The following is a 17,521-nucleotide window of genomic DNA, read 5'->3' as shown; positions in this document are numbered from 1 at the left end:
TGCCCGAACGATAATGTCCTGTCCCGTCCCGGGTTTTAGCAACAACCCTCGGCTCACACTCCAGGAGAACTGGTGCAACTGAACTTACTTTCCTTCTCTTGTAGCTTTCTTTTCCTTTAATTGTTGATACTGCACCCTCTTTCAGTACGGGCTTATAGCCAACGCTCCAACAGATCAGAGGTCTCGTACGAGTCTTCAATAAAATGTGCAGAGCAGAGGAGAGACCACGTCGTAGGCGCCCAATGTGCCCATGAACTTCTTGCAAAACGCTTCCAAATCTTTGCAGTTTGAACATTCTTGAGTCATTAATGCAACATAAATCCACCTTCTGTCATGTTGCTGCACCCACCAGCAACACATCTATGTGGCATGGCGATAAATTAGCTCAAAATGGAGGATCGGAGCTGCAGTCAGCTCTGTGTTTTAGTATAGCGGAAATGGCGATGAGAACGATAGGCTTCCTGCTGTGATGTTACGAACGTCAAGGTCATTCACTCAGACCGCTACCTATATAAATCATTTTAATAGTAAAAATTACTATATATTAGATTTATTGTTAACGCTTAAAACTATTCCTGTGCCATTCTTGAGGTCTCAAGGCATTTATAAACAAAAAGCGAGGCCATGGTTCTGCATATCTGCTTTAAAATATCGAACTAACAAACAAGCCATTTTAGAATTAACAAAAATGTACATGAGCACTTGCGTCAAAAAAGTTTGACTCCCCACCACCACAGTGCAGTGCGCGTGCGCGCACACACACAATGCTGCAAGTTGAAGGAGAACGTCGAAGGATATTTGGTCATGTCGACTGCACATGTACTATAACATTCCCCCATCTCCTCCTCACACTGCTCACACAGCTCTCAAGGTCACAGAGTAGTAGTTACAAAGTAAGGAGTCAGAGATCGTACCTAATCAAGTAGTCATTGCGCACCAGCAGCAGGTGCTGCATGAGGGACAGGAAGTAGCCTTCAGCCTTGGAATCCTTCACAGTGTTCAGCAATATCTGGAACACCTCCGATACGTCAGTAAACGTGCTGTTAAGGAAGGCACCAATGCAGGATAAAAACAAACCAGATATCCAAACATCAATAATTATAAACCCATGTCCTCTATTAGGAATGGAATGTACTCGCAATGTTCCCAAATGCACTGATTATTTTTACATTAATGAGTTTTGTGGCGATTGGAGAAAATTACAGGCAGATCAGGGCATCAGTAGTTTTCTATGCGCCACCTGTTGGCTCCAGGTTCCGAAAAATAAATAACTTCTCAGTGGTGTATAAGCAGATCATTAAATTCAAAACAAACAGTAATAATGCAGGATGAATAAATGCTTTATCACATTAGTTTTAAAAAAAAAAAATTTCTTTTTTAGCTTTTTTTTGGAACCCTTGAGACACCTGGTGGTTAATCCAGGAACTACACGAAGACTTAATTGTGCTGCACTTTCACTACACAATAAACAAGGACTGGCTCAAAACAGGAAAGTACGGAAGCCCAGAGAGGCCCTTCATATAATCCTTTTTTTATTCACCTTGTTATCCCGAGATAACGACATAATTAATTCAGGATCTCGAGAAAACAACACAACTAATTCGAGATCTCGAGAAAACAAGCCAATTATTCCGTGATCTCGAGAAAACATAGGGTGACCATTTCCATAACACCAAAAAGGAGGACATTATTTGGATGGGGGGTCTGGGGGCCCTCCCCCAGAAAATTTTGTATTTCTTAGATGCAATTTCCTGCATTCTAATCAATTTTAGGGTGAATAATGGCAAATCCCATCTGATTCATAGCCCTCAAATTTTTATGTAAACCACAGTGGCAAGATTGAGAATGGATTATTTTTATGCAAGTCACTCAAGTTTGGTGAAATCAACATCGCAATTTTGTAGGGTTAAAGATTATGATTGTGGGGAAAAAAAGAGTAAGGTCAAAGCATTCATAGTATTTATTATAATTCATGTATTAGCTCTTAATTGGCTAGAACACCATATTTGTATTTATTAAAAACATTGTGGAGTAACAAACCACTGAAATTAAACTTAAGGTAGATATAGTAGATGTGCATTTGCACTGTCATCCATATCCTAACAAGTTAAGTTGTGAGCAGCTGGTCTACCGGACAGACTCGTGTTTCCAAGTCCCAGCCAGGGCCAGGGGGGCGGGGCACTAGGCACGCGCCAGGAAGATCATCAAAGGATAGAGCGCAACGCGTTCTAGAACGCAACGCCTCGCGGTGCGGAGTTCGCATTGCATGCCAAAAAACATCGAGCCATAGACTCTTTATTGTAGATTACTAGTGTGCAGCACAGATCTGCAGTTTCCCTACAAAACGTTATTCTAGAACTCTGCTCTTCCAGTCTGGCAAGTCGATATTATATAATTCCGCTCATCGTCTCTAAAAGGAGGACAAATGTGCGTCCGGCTTGATGCTGCGCCGGACAAGACATTGAAAAGCCGGACGTCTGGCCACCCTAAGAAAACAAGACAATTATTCCGTCATCTCGAGAAAACAAAATTATTTCATGATCGCGGACTCATTTTGAAATGATCCCTTATTAAAAGCCTTAATGCAATCTCTCCCTGTGTCAACCCCTGATCAAAATATTGCCTTATTAGGTGATCCAGACATTCTAATGACCAAAGTTGCGTCTATACAGAATGAGAAACAGCCCCAAAGTCAGCATATCACAAGTCTCTTGGCGCACCTGAATGAACCATTTCTCAGCTGTTTACTCGAGATCATGGAATAACGGTTTTGTTTTCTCGAGATCTCGAATTAGTTGTGTTGTTTTCTCAAGATCCTGAATTAATCATGTCGTTCTCTCAGGATAACAAGGTGAATTTAAAAAAAAAAAAAAAAAAAAGGATTATATGAAGGGCCTCTCTCGGCTTCCGTAGGAAAGAATGAAACTTGGGGTACTATTTTTTCAGCAACATGAGAAAAATCGTGTCGCAGTGACACTTGAGAACAACCGCATAATTACAGAGCAGAACATGGAAAAAGCCTCTGTACTGTATGTCAAGGAGTATCGGCTTTCTGGATAATCAGGGCGTATTGCATGCATTACTGACTGAAGATCTGCTAATAAAAGTTTCATTTTTGTCAACGATATGGTACGACGAGGACAGAGAATAAACTGCTCATGAAAAGAAATTTAAATAAAATTGTAAACGCTCGTTCAATGCAAATAAAACCCGTGTAGTCACATCCCATCTGATGTGTTTATGCTGGTATGGTTCAATTTAATTCCGGCTCATTTTGAAGGCCCTCACCGTACAGTATCCTGTCCATTTATCTACCTTTTTTCTGTTTGTCTGTTACATATGATGCACGTAACCAGTCAGTAAGTACCGTAACAGTGCTCCTAGCCCACCCCTCAGTGCCCTGTTAGCACCAATCTTCAAGTGCCAAAAACCTGAAGCCTCCATTACTGGTCCGGATGCGGGAAGGAAAAGGGAGTGTGGGGGGGGACGACGCTCACAATTCCACTATCATGATACCAGAAGCTGCAATCATTTGTCCAGTTCAAAAAGCCTGGTGTGATCTCCTGGCTTATAACCTATGACCTTTCGGAAGGATATTCCATCTCCATGCGTACATCATCAAGACGGGAACGCAGGTCTTCCGAGTCCTCTTCAGCCTGCTCATCAAAGACCTGCAGCTGCACGCGGAGCTCTTCGTTTTCTATATTCCTCACGTCCTGCTCTCACACACAAGCAGTTTGAGATTTAAAAGGAGCTATACGTATGAACACGAGAATATATTATATTCATACAAAACTTTTTTTGAATGTAGGAAAAAAAAAAAACACATTAAGACTAGTTAAGTATGAAATGCAGACTAGCTATATAAAAAAGGTACAGTGATGGTTATACTGGCCAGCAGCACCTAGAATACCATTAAAACCCAAGACTGCTAGTCTAATTTGCATATTAATACATATTCATAAATCCTGGCCTTTCCAACGAGATGTGATCTTAAGCCATTTTAATATTGTATTAAAGGGCCCATGGCATGGTGGTTTATTGATGCTTTAAACGGGCTCGTGGAGGTTTCCGGATGTTATATCCGCAGCCTTTCTCGAAATGAACCCTCGGCACGTAGATATAGCCTCCTGGGAGAAAGCCCCATTTCAGCGCTTTTCCCAGTGCGTCGTTTTGCTAATGAGAAGCAGGAGGCGGGGAAGGGTAGAGGGTGGGGGCGGGTCTTATCATTAATATTCATGACATGTAAACGTGTTACCTCTGATTGGCTAACAGCACTGTGACGCTACCTCCAGTGGGTCAGAACAAGCGGATGTGGGTGTCTTACTATGGCGAGAGAGAAGGAACAAACCGCGAAGGGAAAAATACCGTGCGCTGACGTCATTAAGGTGCGACGCGAGGAAATAAAATAAATTCAACAAATGTTTGGGTTTTTACTGAACAAACAAACAAATAAAATGAACGAGTGACTTAAAAAAAAGAATGTGGGTGTCTTTGTAAAAACTGTTTTGATTGGCTATTATAACAGAGCATGCTGCATGCTTTTTGGTTTTGTAGCGCAGAGTACCTGGCTAACTGCAGGAAGCGGTTAGCTGCACAGCTCATGTAGCCATTGCAAGGCTAACGTGGCACCGATTTTAAAACACGGCAAAACGACTTAACAGTTATACACTTACTTGTTCGGTGTTTGTGGCTGATGCGGCAGGGATGCTTGGTACGGACCCAGGCTTCAGTGACAGTTCATGTGCAAAACCTGCCCGGTACTGTCCCAAGTTGTGAAAACATTCATCAGGAAAATGCTTCCGACAAACATACACCGTCTTAGGTAGACTCGACGGCGTATTATTGGAGTAAATAAAATTAAGCCACTGCGTCTTCAGGGGCTCTCCCGTCGCCAGTAAAAACAGACTCCTTTCTGTGTTGTCACATCCATGTACAGCGCAACTTCCATGTTTGGTGGCAACTTTTGAGCTGGGCGGGCAATCCATACAGTGGGTGGGAATCCAGAGGGGGGGCATGGGGATCATCTCCCTTGCTGACGTAGGCAAGGGAAGAGTTTATCAACGCGGCGTTTTGACGCGCCATTCTCAAATGTTGGGCATAGTTTGGTTTACACATTATGAAATTTCTAGCCACTGGGGTGACTTAAGAAGGTCAGAGGAACTCATTTTAACGTTAAAAAACCTCAGAAAGTGAAAATTTCATGCCATGGGACCTTTAAAAAACATCCAGTATAGATTATTTTAAAACACTTTCAACAAGCGAGTCATATGGCTTCACACAGACACTTGAGTGTACATACAATACTGGTGTTAAGTCTCAAACCAAGAGGAATGAGTCAGTTAAACTCACAGCAAGTAGATCCCTCAGGCCCAGTCTCATGAGCTCAGAGCGTATATGAATTCTGAAGTCGAGCTCCTCTCCTCTGCTGATCAGAGCATTGATGAGCTGCATACAGCCTCCCTGAACACACACAGACAAGTGAGACAGGCACAGATCGTAACTCTCAGAGGCTCACACAGCAGCAACTGAAACTCAAGTTGACTCTCCAAAAGAAAACTTAAAAAAAGTAGGCTGCATAAATCTTTGACTTCATTACACCTGCTCTGTAGTTCTCTCTCATTAAAGCACGCGCGCGTGTGTGTGTGTGTGTGTGTGTGTGTGTTACCTTGAGAGCAATATTGGACTTGTGCATTCCAGACAGCAGTGGCTGAAATCTCTCAACATCCCTCTCCTCAGCCAGGGCAGTGATCGACTCCAGCACTCGCTCATGACTGCAATACAAGTCAGGCATGCACACTTTACAATTCAAGGCCTTCTCCACAAACGCAGACATTTATAATATTGATACACTGACAAAAAATATCACCAACGTTCTACTAAAAGTACTGGTGTCCTTTCAACTTTTCAACACTTCTATTGCCCAGTATCAGAATTTTAAGCAAATACTTAAATATATTTGCTTTGAAATTACAACCCCGATTCCAAAAAAGTTGGGACAAAAAGTACAAATTGTAAATAAAAACGGAATGCAATGATGTGGAAGTTTCAAAATTCCATATTTTATTCAGAATAGAACACAGATGACGTATCAAATGTTTAAACTGAGAAAATGTATCATTTAAAGAGAAAAATTAGGTGATTTTAAATTTCATGACAACAACACATCTCAAAAAAGTTGGTACAAGGCCATGTTTACCACTGTGAGACATCCCCTTTTCTCTTTACAACAGTCTGTAAACGTCTGGGGACTGAGGAGACAAGTTGCTCAAGTTTAGGGATAGGAATGTTAACCCATTCTTGTCTAATGTAGGATTCTAGTTGCTCAACTGTCTTAGGTCTTTTCTGTCATATTGATGCGCCAAATGTTTTCTATGGGTGAAAGATCTGGACTGCAGGCTGGCCAGTTCAGTACCCGGACCCTTCTTCTACGCAGCCATGATGCTGTAATTGATGCAGTATGTGGTTTGCCATTATCATGTTGGAAAATGCAAGGTCTTCCCTGAAGGAGACGTCGTCTGGATGGGAGCATATGTTGCTCTAGAACCTGGATATACCTTTCAGCATTGATGGTGTCTTTCCAGATGTGTAAGCTGCCCATGCCACACGCACTAATGCAACCCCATACCATCAGAGATGCAGGCTTCTGAACTGAGCGCTGATGATAACTTGGGTCGTCCTTCTCCTCTTTAGTCCGAATGACACGGCATCCCTGATTTCCATAAAGAACTTCACATTTTGATTCGTCTGGCCACAGAACAGTTTTCCACTTTGCCACAGTCCATTTTAAATGAGCCTTGGCCCAGAGAAGACGTCTGCGCTTCTGGATCGTGTTTAGATATGGCTTCTTCTTTGAACTATAGAGTTTTAGCTGGCAACGGCGGATGGCACGGTGAATTGTGTTCACAGATAATGTTCTCTGGAAATATTCCTGAGCCCATTTTGTGATTTCCAATACAGAAGCATGCCTGTATGTGATGCAGTGCCGTCTAAGGGCCCGAAGATCACTGGCACCCAGTATGGTTTTCCGGCCTTGACCCTTACGCACAGAGATTCTTCCAGATTCTCTGAATCTTTTGATGATATTATGCACTGTAGATGATGATATGTTCAAACTCTTTGCAATTTTACACTGTCGAACTCCTTTCTGATATTGCTCCACTATTTGTCGGTGCAGAATTAGGGGGATTGGTGATCCTCTTCCCATCTTTACTTCTGAGAGCCGCTGCCACTCCAAGATGCTCTTTTTATACCCAGTCATGTTAATGACCTATTGCCAATTGACCTAATGAGTTGCAATTTGGTCCTCCAGCTGTTCCTTTTTTGTACCTTTAACTTTTCCAGCCTCTTATTGCCCCTGTCCCAACTTTTTTCAGATGTGTTGCTGTCATGAAATTTCAAATGAACCAATATTTGGCATGAAATTTCAAAATGTCTCACTTTCGACATTTGATATGCTGTCTATGTTCTATTGTGAATACAATATCAGTTTTTGAGATTTGTAAATTATTGCATTCCGTTTTTATTTACAATTTGTACTTTGTCCCAACTTTTTGGGAATCGGGGTTGTACATAACATTTTGATGCATCTTAGCCCTTAACTACAAAACTGCATTTTACTAGTTTAAAGGTCTGTGACGCATCATAATCACGATAGTGTGATTAGGCATGTAACAGTATTTATTTTTAGCGCGGTCCAAATCCTGCGCTCTGATTGGCTGGCGAGCAGGTCCGTATCCTACGATACGGACCCCAGTTACGGACCCTGGTTACAGACCTCTGGCGACTCGCTCGTTCACAACAGCAAACATAGTAGCAATTTGTGTCAACATTTATTTTCGCATTTCTCAGCATAATAGCATTAATAACAGCATGGATAGCGATAACGACAGTGTTCAGAGCGAAAGCGAGTTTTACTACCCTGAGGAAGAAGAAATAAAAGAAAACATTTCAGGAGAAAGCTAAAAACCTCTAACTTGCTAACGCCAAGCAAAAACATGGCTGAATCCTGAATGACTCCTATTTGTATAAATAGGGGACTACATAGGCGGCAAAATGTAGTTTTTTTCCTGCCATGGAAGTGCACTTGTATACCGAGGAGGAAGCAATTTGCATTACAGTCGTGAATGAGGATTCAAAATGGCGGCTCGGCCTGGTTTTCCCTTTCGGGTGCTCTCGTTTTCTGTTAGAATTTGGTAAAGAAAAAAATAAATATATTATTTACCAGCTTAAGGTCAGTCCGCATGGTGAAATACCGTGACCGAGGCCTTGAATACTGACCTCGGCCCAGAGAGCCTCGCTCAGTACTTTCAAGACTTCGGTCACGGTATTTCACGATACGGACCTCCCAGCTGGTAAACTACATTTATATCGTCCAATAATAAATCACAACACACATGATGTTTTGAACTGATATTTTATATATAAAATCATGATTATCAGGTTGTAACACATCTTAGTTTCTCCTAGCTGTAAACTGTGTTATTTAGACAGAGGGCACAAAAATCACAGGAAGGCATGTGACTTCACCCTAGGCAGAAGTAACACAGCGCTAATGCCCAAGAGAAAAACCAGACCTAAAATGGAAAAGAGCTGTTGTGTGATTGTACAAACAGATTTAACAAGAAATCTGAGCTCTCTTTTTACAGACTGCTCAAAGCTAAAGAAAAGAAAAAAAGCTGATTGAGGTAGTACAAATGTTTATAAGAAGTTTAAGAAAAAGCCTATTTGTTAACAGTTTTTCCATTTTTAATTAAAGGAATATATTTTATTCCAAAAGTTCACAAATTCAGGGAAATAATTAGTTGTTTATTAAGAAAAGGAAATATTCCTTTTGTTAAAAATTATTTACAGTAAGCTGATAAAGAAAAGGAAAATAAAATGTGGTTTTTGGGAATACATTTTTAATCATGGGCAAATTTAATTCTGAACCCAATACTGTGAAATCAATCAAAGTGAATTGTTACATGCCTACAATTGGTGCATCATGGGTATTACTGTACTTCAATAACACTTAACACTGCTGCTTAGATCATGTAGTTGGTTAGATGATAAAATACTTTTTTTTTTTTTAAACTGAGTAAGCAATAACTGAAGTCAATCTTTTTTTACAATGTGGCACTTGCTTCAGAAAAACTGAATATTGTAATTTACAACTGTGTTTTGGTCTGTATTAGCCTCCCCATTATAGTAAACACATATGTGGTATCCATACACATGCATACAGACCCGCAGAGACACTTACAGGTTTTCAGGGTGCTCGAGAATGCAGATGGCGGACAGCAGCTTGACAGCATCCACCATCATATGAGGGACGCGGGGATTTATGGCTCGGACCAGGAGAGGAATGCCATCAGTCGACGCCAACATGGCTTTCAAACCGTACTGAAAAACACAACAGCATGACTGTCCAACACCATTCAAAATTTATACATGTAACGCAAATGGCTTCATCCAGCACGCAAGGCATGCCCTGTAGAAGTGCACTGACCTTCGCCCTTACACGCTGAAATACGGATGTGCATTTCAAATTTATACAGAGCACCATAACTCATTTCATTGAATTTCTTAAGTTGAAATGATCTACAACTTGTAAATATACACTACCGTTCAAAAGTTTGGGGTCACTTTGAAACGTCCTTATTTTTGAAAGAAAAGCACTGTTCTTTTCAATGAAGATCACTTTAAACTAATCAGAAATCCACTCTATACATTGCTAATGTGCTAAATGACTATTCTAGCTGCAAATGTGTGGTTTTTGGTGCAATATCTCCATAGGTGTATAGAGGCCCATTTCCAGCAACTCTCACTCCAGTGTTCTAATGGTACAATGTGTTTGCTCATTGCCTCAGAAGGCTAATGGAGGATTAGAAAACCCTTGTACAATCATGTTAGCACAGCTGAAAACAGTTGAGCTCTTTAGAGAAGCTATAAAACTGACCTTCCTTTGAGCAGATTGAGGCTACATCCACACGACAACGGCAACGAGATTTTTTTTTTAGCGGGTAAAAAAAAAAAAATCGCGTCCACATGGGCAACGGATCAGTAAAATATCAGGTCCATATTGCAACGCAACGCTTGCTGAAAACGATGCAATACACATGCCACACCACTACATGCGCTGTAAGACGGTCCCATCGGAGACACCAGAACAATAGAAGTAGTAGGACGCATGCGCATGTAACGGGTTTATTTTTTTCCACTTGCCATTGTGTGTAGTGGTGGGGAAATTCTGCGCTGGCCCTTTAAAAGCGCAGGTAGTTATGGGAACGAGGCGCTGGCCTCTTTCAGTTCGTTTTGGAAATGTAAGCGCCAATGCCACTGGACGTTTGCAGCCCGTCCTCAGCAGTGTATTTGTGTCTCATTTCTTCAGAATAAAAAGACTGGTGAACAACACAACGCAACGTCTGTTACACGCATAAACCCCTTCTTCTACCCAGTGTGAAGCACTCACAGGAACAAGCACATAACAACAAGAAGATGGCTGCGACTACGCGAGGAAATCGTGCCTTCTGTGTGTACAAATTAGTTTTATTAGTGTGCATAGTTTTATATAACTTAATTTTCTTATTGTGTGTGAACATTTTGAAAAGCAGTCTTATCCAATAAAAAAAAAAAAAGAAATTCAAGAAATGGTTCAGTTACTTGTTTATTTAAAAGAAAAGCTGTATACAAAAGTGAATGCAATGCAGTGGTTCATACAAAACAGTCTGTTGAAGGGTCTTCTGAGCCTTTTCCCCTCTGCCTCCATTATAGTCAGGTAACTGTTGCTTTGTGTGGAAGGCTGGACTTTCTGTTCATCAAAGCAGGTGGAAATTGTCTGTCTGGCAGGTCAGTCAGGTTAATGTGTAAACAATTTCAATTTCTGTTGTTACGAATGATGCGCAAGAGTGCTGCTTGTTCTAGTCATGTGGTTGTGACGTCATCGTAAACAAACCCGTTCTACTCATCCAGACGACTTCGCAACGGCTCCGTTGCCAGATTTTTTCCACTCTGGAACCCGTTCTCAAAAGATTGCGTTTTGGGGCACCCAAAACGCCGGTGCCGTGTGGACGCCAGGCCGAAACGATAAACAATTTTATCAGATTCACCTGAATCCGTTGCCGTGTGGACAGCGAGTTTCTGGAGCATCACATTTGTGGGGTCGATTAAATGCTCAAAATGGCCAGAAAAATGTCTTGACTATATTTTCTATTCATTTTACAACTTATGGTGGGAATGTTTTCATGGAAAACACAAAATTGTCTGGGTGACCCCAAACTTTTGAACGGTAGTGTAATTTAAAAAGAATGCTTTAATAAATACATCTCAAATGTGGGCTACCTAGAACAAATACACACCAAATATATATTAAGCAATTTTCTATATTGATTTATAAAAAAAAAACACCAGTTTGAGTAATCACTAAGTAATAATTTAGAAAATTGTGCCACAGTGGCACAAATTACTGAAATATAAATGAAGAAATGCGCAAAATGCGCACTGATGGGAAACCTGCCAGCTAACTGCACTGATTTCTGACTGGGGTTTTGAAGTGCAGGACCATAAATTCTGCCTCATACACAGCCTATACATTCATACAGCAAGTGTCCACGCTGCGAGCCGAAGGGTCGCAGTGCATCAGTTACAGACTCTGCAATCCACCCACCAAGCAGCGAGTTTATCCTCTCACCTTGTTGTTCATGAAGGCTTTGAGGCAGCGAATGATCTCATGTTGGCACTTCACTCCAACACCAGAGTTCCTGTAAAGGAGGAAATCACCAATGAACATCAGTAACAGTATGGCCGCAGTGGCAGTGACATTAAAAGCAGAGGATTAAAGGAGAACTGAAGCCATTTTTATTTCTTAACGTGTTATTCAATTACGGTTTCGGTTTTATTGACGTTATATCGTGACTCGTATTGGCATATTACACTTAGTTGTGTTGAATGTAATTCGTTTGGTCCACGGCAGGTGTCGCTTATCCGCGCGACCTTCACGAGACTTCAAACGTGAAGTGTCAGCGCTACCATTTTGAAAACTGTTTACACAGCGGCCAGATCGCCATGTCATTCCGATTTAGATTATACTGCAAAAAATAAAAATCTTAGGAAGTTTGTCTATTTTCAAGTCAAAACATCTAGCCACCCTTATTATAAGACATAATTGCCCAACAAGCAAAACCTCATTTAGCTAGAAAGGCTAGTTTTTAGACAGTTCATCTTGAAAATCTTGTAGAGACAAAATGTCTTGAAAAAGTCTTATTTGGAGCACCTTTGAAAATAAAACAAGGGTTTTTTTTAAAACAAGTAAGTACATTTTGGACATTTGTCAAAGGCGGTTCATCTTGTTTCAAGAAAAAAAAAGTATGCTTGTTTTGGGAATTAATGAACTTTACTGAAATCTTTGACTCTTGCCCCCAAAATGCACTGTTGCTTTGGCGTTGTGTAAGCACTAAGTCAAAATGCGTAGACTTTTTTTTTTTTGGTGCCTGAGGTCCTGGGGAAGTGGAATCTTAAGAGATGTTTTAATGTTTGAATGTTGAAATGGGGAAAAAAAAAAAAAAAAAAACTTGTTGCAATGCTACACGTGTCATCAACTTGATTCAAGATCGTCTCTGGTCTCGTATCTAGAGTAATTTTACTAATTACAGGTCACAAAAGGAGAATCTTTTAAGCTAGCAATGCTTGGTTGCAGAATTTAACAATCCTAATATTAGTATATTTATCTTAAATTTAGTTTTCACTGCTAAGACTGTGTCATGAATTTAAGTGAAATACCCTTAAAATGAAATAAATAAAAATGACTTGAAAGGCTAAATGTAAGAAGTACGATCTTGTTATAAAAGCTATTTTGATCATTTTGAGTTAATCAGATCTCACAGAATAAGTTCCCCAATCTTATTTTGGAATTATTTCATCTAAAAACAGGTTCGATTTTTCATCTTGCTTTAAGAAATCTTACCAAGTCAAAATTTGACTAGTTCCATTGGCAGATTTTTTTTTCCACCTGATTCAAGCAAAATATGCGTTGTTTTAATCTTTTATTTCTTATTTTTGAAAGGCCATTTTTTGCAGTGTAAATTTCGAGATTTGCCAGCTTCATCAGTGATGGCATGTCAGTCCTGCGCGCTGTAGCGCGTGCACCTGAAGGCGCGCCTCGGGCTGCGCGCGCTGAGTGGACTCCAGTACGCATGCCGTGAACAAGGCACACGCGAGCTCAATTAAGGAACTGTGTTTGCCTATTTAAGGACTGTGCTGATGCATCGAAGTATTACGATATATGCATGCACGCATTACCGAGCCTTTCTACCCGTTGTCTTGATTTCCTGTTTCTCGTTCTGGTCCTCGCTTAGCCTTTGATGTACTGTTTGCGCCTCGACCGACCCTTTTGCCTGTATTCTCGTTTTTGGATTGTTTGCCTGTGTGTGTGTGTGTGTGTGTGTGTGTGTCTATATATATATATATATATATATATATATATATATATATAGATATATATATATAGATATATATATATAGATATAGATAGATATATATATATAGATATAGATATATAGATAGATAGATAGATAGATAGATAGATAGATAGATAGTCTCACTCGTTATAGGGAGGGAAAGTAATCTCATCACCCCCTACTGGACGCGTTCCAACCTCTATGGCAAAATGAATGGGAATATCTTTTCAAAAAATTACATTTCGGGTTACACTTCAAAGTTAAGACAATGGCTTCCATATGTTGTGCATGTCGGGCAGCTCTATCGATCCTGGTGATCATACTTTATTTTTTCCACCGATTTGAATTGTTTTGAATGTTTCTTAAACTGGCGGCACGGTGGTGTAGTGGTTAGCACTGTTGCCTCACAGCAAGAAGGTCCGGGTTCGAGCCCCGTGGCCGGCGAGGGCCTTTCTGTGCGGAGTTTGCATGTTCTCCCCGTGTCCGCGTGGGTTTCCTCCGGGTGCTCCGGTTAAAATGGAAAGAACCTAAATGGTCTGAAGGTTCAGAGGGATATTTGCACTTTGTAAACAGTTTTAATGAGCCCTTACTTAATGAATTCTGTATAATTTGAGCTTTGAGACACTAATTTCCATGGAAGCATGTTTTTTTGGCCCCCCCAAAAAAAAAAAAAAGATCTGAAATGTTTGGCGGTGTTGGCAAAGGCAGCAATGTTTGTGGATATTTGTGCTCATATCTACAAAACTGGGGCGGCACGGTGGTGTAGTGGTTAGCGCTGTCGCCTCACAGCAAGAAGGTCTGGGTTCGAGCCCCGTGGCCGGCGAGGGCCTTTCTGTGCGGAGTTTGCATGTTCTCCCCGTGTCCGCGTGGGTTTCCTCCGGTTGCCCCCACAGTCCAAAGACATGCAGGTTAGGTTAACTGGTGGCTCTAAATTGAGCGTAGGTGTGAATGTGAGTGTGAATGGTTGTCTGTGTGTCAGCCCTGTGATGACCTGGCGACTTGTCCAGGGTGTACCCCGCCTTTCGCCCGTAGTCAGCTGGGATAGGCTCCAGCTTGCCTGCGACCCTGTAGAACAGGATAAAGCGGCTACAGATAATGAGATGAGATGAGGTTTCTTAAGCTGATCAAAAAGACTCCACGGACCCGACGTCGCCGCAAGTCTAGCGCCTTTCCAAATCTGTAGCAGGTAGCGGCCGGTGAGTAGCCTACATCAACATGCCGATTTGTATAGCGTGGTTGGCGGAGTATTTCTGTACCAATAAGAAATGCATCCCTCGTGGGGATAACCATTACAGATCAGGGCGTGTAGTCAACTGCCGCTATTCACAGGGAGAGCTGTCAGCACTCGTAAGGGCTAGTATGAAGAACAAAACTTATCAAGCCTACTGCTGACGTAATATGAGCGACTCTGACTAGACAGTTTGGTTGTCGTCCGTTTCTGACAGGTTAGGCGCAATTTCAATCTTTTAAAAGACAGCGAAATTTCACCTGATACTTTCACAGTTAGTAGATAATCCCAACATATACAACAGGTTTTTTGGCGGTGTACAAGTTCCACGTCATAACTTCGTGGGATTTTTTTTTTACAAATCGGGTCTATGGGATTTTCAATAGTATGGCTCTCGGCTTAGAAACGCTACGTTTCACTTTCCCTCCCTATACATCCTGCACTTTAGTAAACTGTATACTTCTGCACATACATCCGCCTCCCTCGCGTACGTGACATGGAGATTATTCCATACGATTTTGAACCAACTGAGAGGAGTTGGAAAGATGACAGGATAAGGACGAGTCCGTCGCGCTGGTATTTGCGTCATTGCTGTCGCGCAATTAAAACGTGCCAGATCAGGCGCCTAGTGGGTTTTCAAAATAATAAATACTTGCATTTATTTTTTTCATGGTCCGGTTTCCATCAAATCGTGCGCTCTGATTGGCTCGCAAGCGGCCCTGAATCCTACGATCCAGACCCTGGTTACGGACCTTTGGCGACTCGCTCATTCACAACAACAAACATGGTAGCAATTTTGTGTCAACATTTATTTTCGCATCTCTCAGTATAACAGCATTAATTTTACAGCATGGATTGCGATAACGATAGTGCTCACAGCGAAAGCGCCTGGTTTTGTGTCGCCTAGATCAAGTTTTTTTATTTTTGGAAAATTCCGAGCTGACATAGCTTGCCAAACAGGTTTTTGACGAGCTTGTAGCAGGTTTGTTCTAAATATGTTTTCCCTTTCGGGCTCTGATTTTCTGTTAGAATTTGGTAAACATTATTTATTTTTTTCTTTACCAGCTTAAAGTCGGTCCGTATCGTGAGATACCGTGACCTCGGCCTTGAAAATACTGACCGAGGCCTCTAGGTCACAATATTTCACGATACAGACCTCCCAGCTGGTAAATAATATATATTTATTTTTTTCGCGGTCTGGTTTCCATCAAATCCTGCACTCTGATTGGCTGGCGAGCGGACCCCGGTTACAGACCTCTGGCGACTCGCTCGTTCACAACAACAAACATAGTAGCAATTTGTGTCAACATTTATTTTCGCATTTCTCAGGAGAATAGCATTAATTTTACAGCATGGATAGCGATAACGACAGTGTTCACAGCGAAAGCGAGTTTTACTACCCTGAGGAAGAAGAAATAAAAGAAAACATTTCAGGAGAAAGCTAAAAACCCGTAACTGTTGCCAACGCCGAGCAAAAACATGGCTGAATCCTGAATGACTCCTATTTGTATAAATAGGGGACTACATAGGCGGCAAAATGTAGTTTTTTTCCTGCCATGGAAGTGCACTTGTATACCGAGGAGGAAGCAATTTGCATAACAGCCGTGAATGAGGATTCAAAATGGCGGCTCGGTTTTCCCTTTCGGCGCTCTCGTTTTCTGTTAGAATTTGGTAAAGAAAAAATAAATATATTATTTACCAGCTTAAGGTCGGTCCGTATGGTGAAATACCGTGACCTCGGCCTTAAATACTGACCTCAGCCCAGAGGGCCTCGCTCAGTACTCTCAAGACTTCGGTCACGGTATTTCACTATACGGACCTCCCAGCTGGGAAATAACATATGTATTTTTGTGATAAATACATATTATACTCAGCGCATTTCCTACATAATCCTCACTAAGGTTTTGAACAGCACTACAAAATGGCGTCTGCACTATATAGTGCCTTATATAGTGAGTAGGGAGCGATTTCGGACACGGGGAAAACTTCCGGCTTGATTATGTCAGCGTTCGAAAGAGGGCGCGTGCGTCTTTTGACAACGTTGGCAGACGTCGGTCACTTTGATTTCCGCTGTACGTTTTACTTCTGTCCTATGAAGTCTCGCACAGGACTCGGCGAATCTCTTGCTCTGACATATGGACTGATATATTTCAAACACTCATAACTTTGCTATAGCAGTGACAAAATAGCTGTCAGAAATACATTTGTATATTTAATAAAATGAAAGAAATAGAATTTTGACAAAAAATTTGCCTTCAGTTCCCCTTTAAACGCATAATACAACTGCAGTGTTTGCTATTTTTGATTCTTAAAACGTTTGCACTGTAATGTCTGCAATGAAAAAACATTTTGCTCAACATTAAGGATGCACACTGATCCTGATTTTTTGATTTCCTGCAAAATCTCAAGATCAGAGCTTTATGTTTTGGCTGATATCCAACTCCACTCGGACACCACCATGCTCACTGCCAGCATGCGTGTAACGTCACATGACACAGATGGTCTTAAAAATCAGGTTGCAATCTCACTTGCGGTATAATGCCTAATCTGTCTCAGTTGTCCTAACGCACATTCACAGAATAAAACACATCAGCAAACTGGATCAGAAAAAAAAAAAAAAGTTTTATTTTATATTCGCATGACCCTGGGTTTCGGTCTGCCTTCTCAGCACGTTCAAACCCTAGTTCGCATTCATATGACCCTGTTGTACATAATTACACTAACAGACGTGTGTGTGCATGTATGTAGGGGTGTCTTACGGGTACTCCTCTCTCTCATCCTGGAGCTTCTTGAGGAAGGTGAGCAACAAAATCAAACCCTCTTCTCCAAACGCCTGCACCCAGCTGTGACACACACA

General features: G+C 41.3%; 1 protein-coding gene across 1 annotated transcript in view; it reads right to left on the bottom strand.

The window, feature by feature from the left end:
• Positions 1 to 17,521, bottom strand: part of LOC132870085 (protein diaphanous homolog 1) — a 197,738-nt gene that overhangs the window by 57,736 nt on the left and 122,481 nt on the right. The window contains exons 6-12 of the mRNA XM_060903632.1: positions 17,424 to 17,507; positions 11,672 to 11,741; positions 9,245 to 9,384; positions 5,669 to 5,774; positions 5,353 to 5,463; positions 3,598 to 3,716; positions 915 to 1,031 (exon numbers count right to left, since the gene is read on the bottom strand). Of these exons, the coding sequence (XP_060759615.1) occupies positions 915 to 1,031; positions 3,598 to 3,716; positions 5,353 to 5,463; positions 5,669 to 5,774; positions 9,245 to 9,384; positions 11,672 to 11,741; positions 17,424 to 17,507 (747 nt within the window). The remainder of the gene's footprint in view (positions 1 to 914; positions 1,032 to 3,597; positions 3,717 to 5,352; positions 5,464 to 5,668; positions 5,775 to 9,244; positions 9,385 to 11,671; positions 11,742 to 17,423; positions 17,508 to 17,521) is intronic.

The sequence above is a fragment of the Neoarius graeffei genome, chromosome 2 (genome assembly GCF_027579695.1).
Source record: "Neoarius graeffei isolate fNeoGra1 chromosome 2, fNeoGra1.pri, whole genome shotgun sequence".
NCBI lineage: Eukaryota > Metazoa > Chordata > Actinopteri > Siluriformes > Ariidae > Neoarius > Neoarius graeffei.
This window is presented reverse-complemented; position numbering and strand designations above follow the sequence as displayed.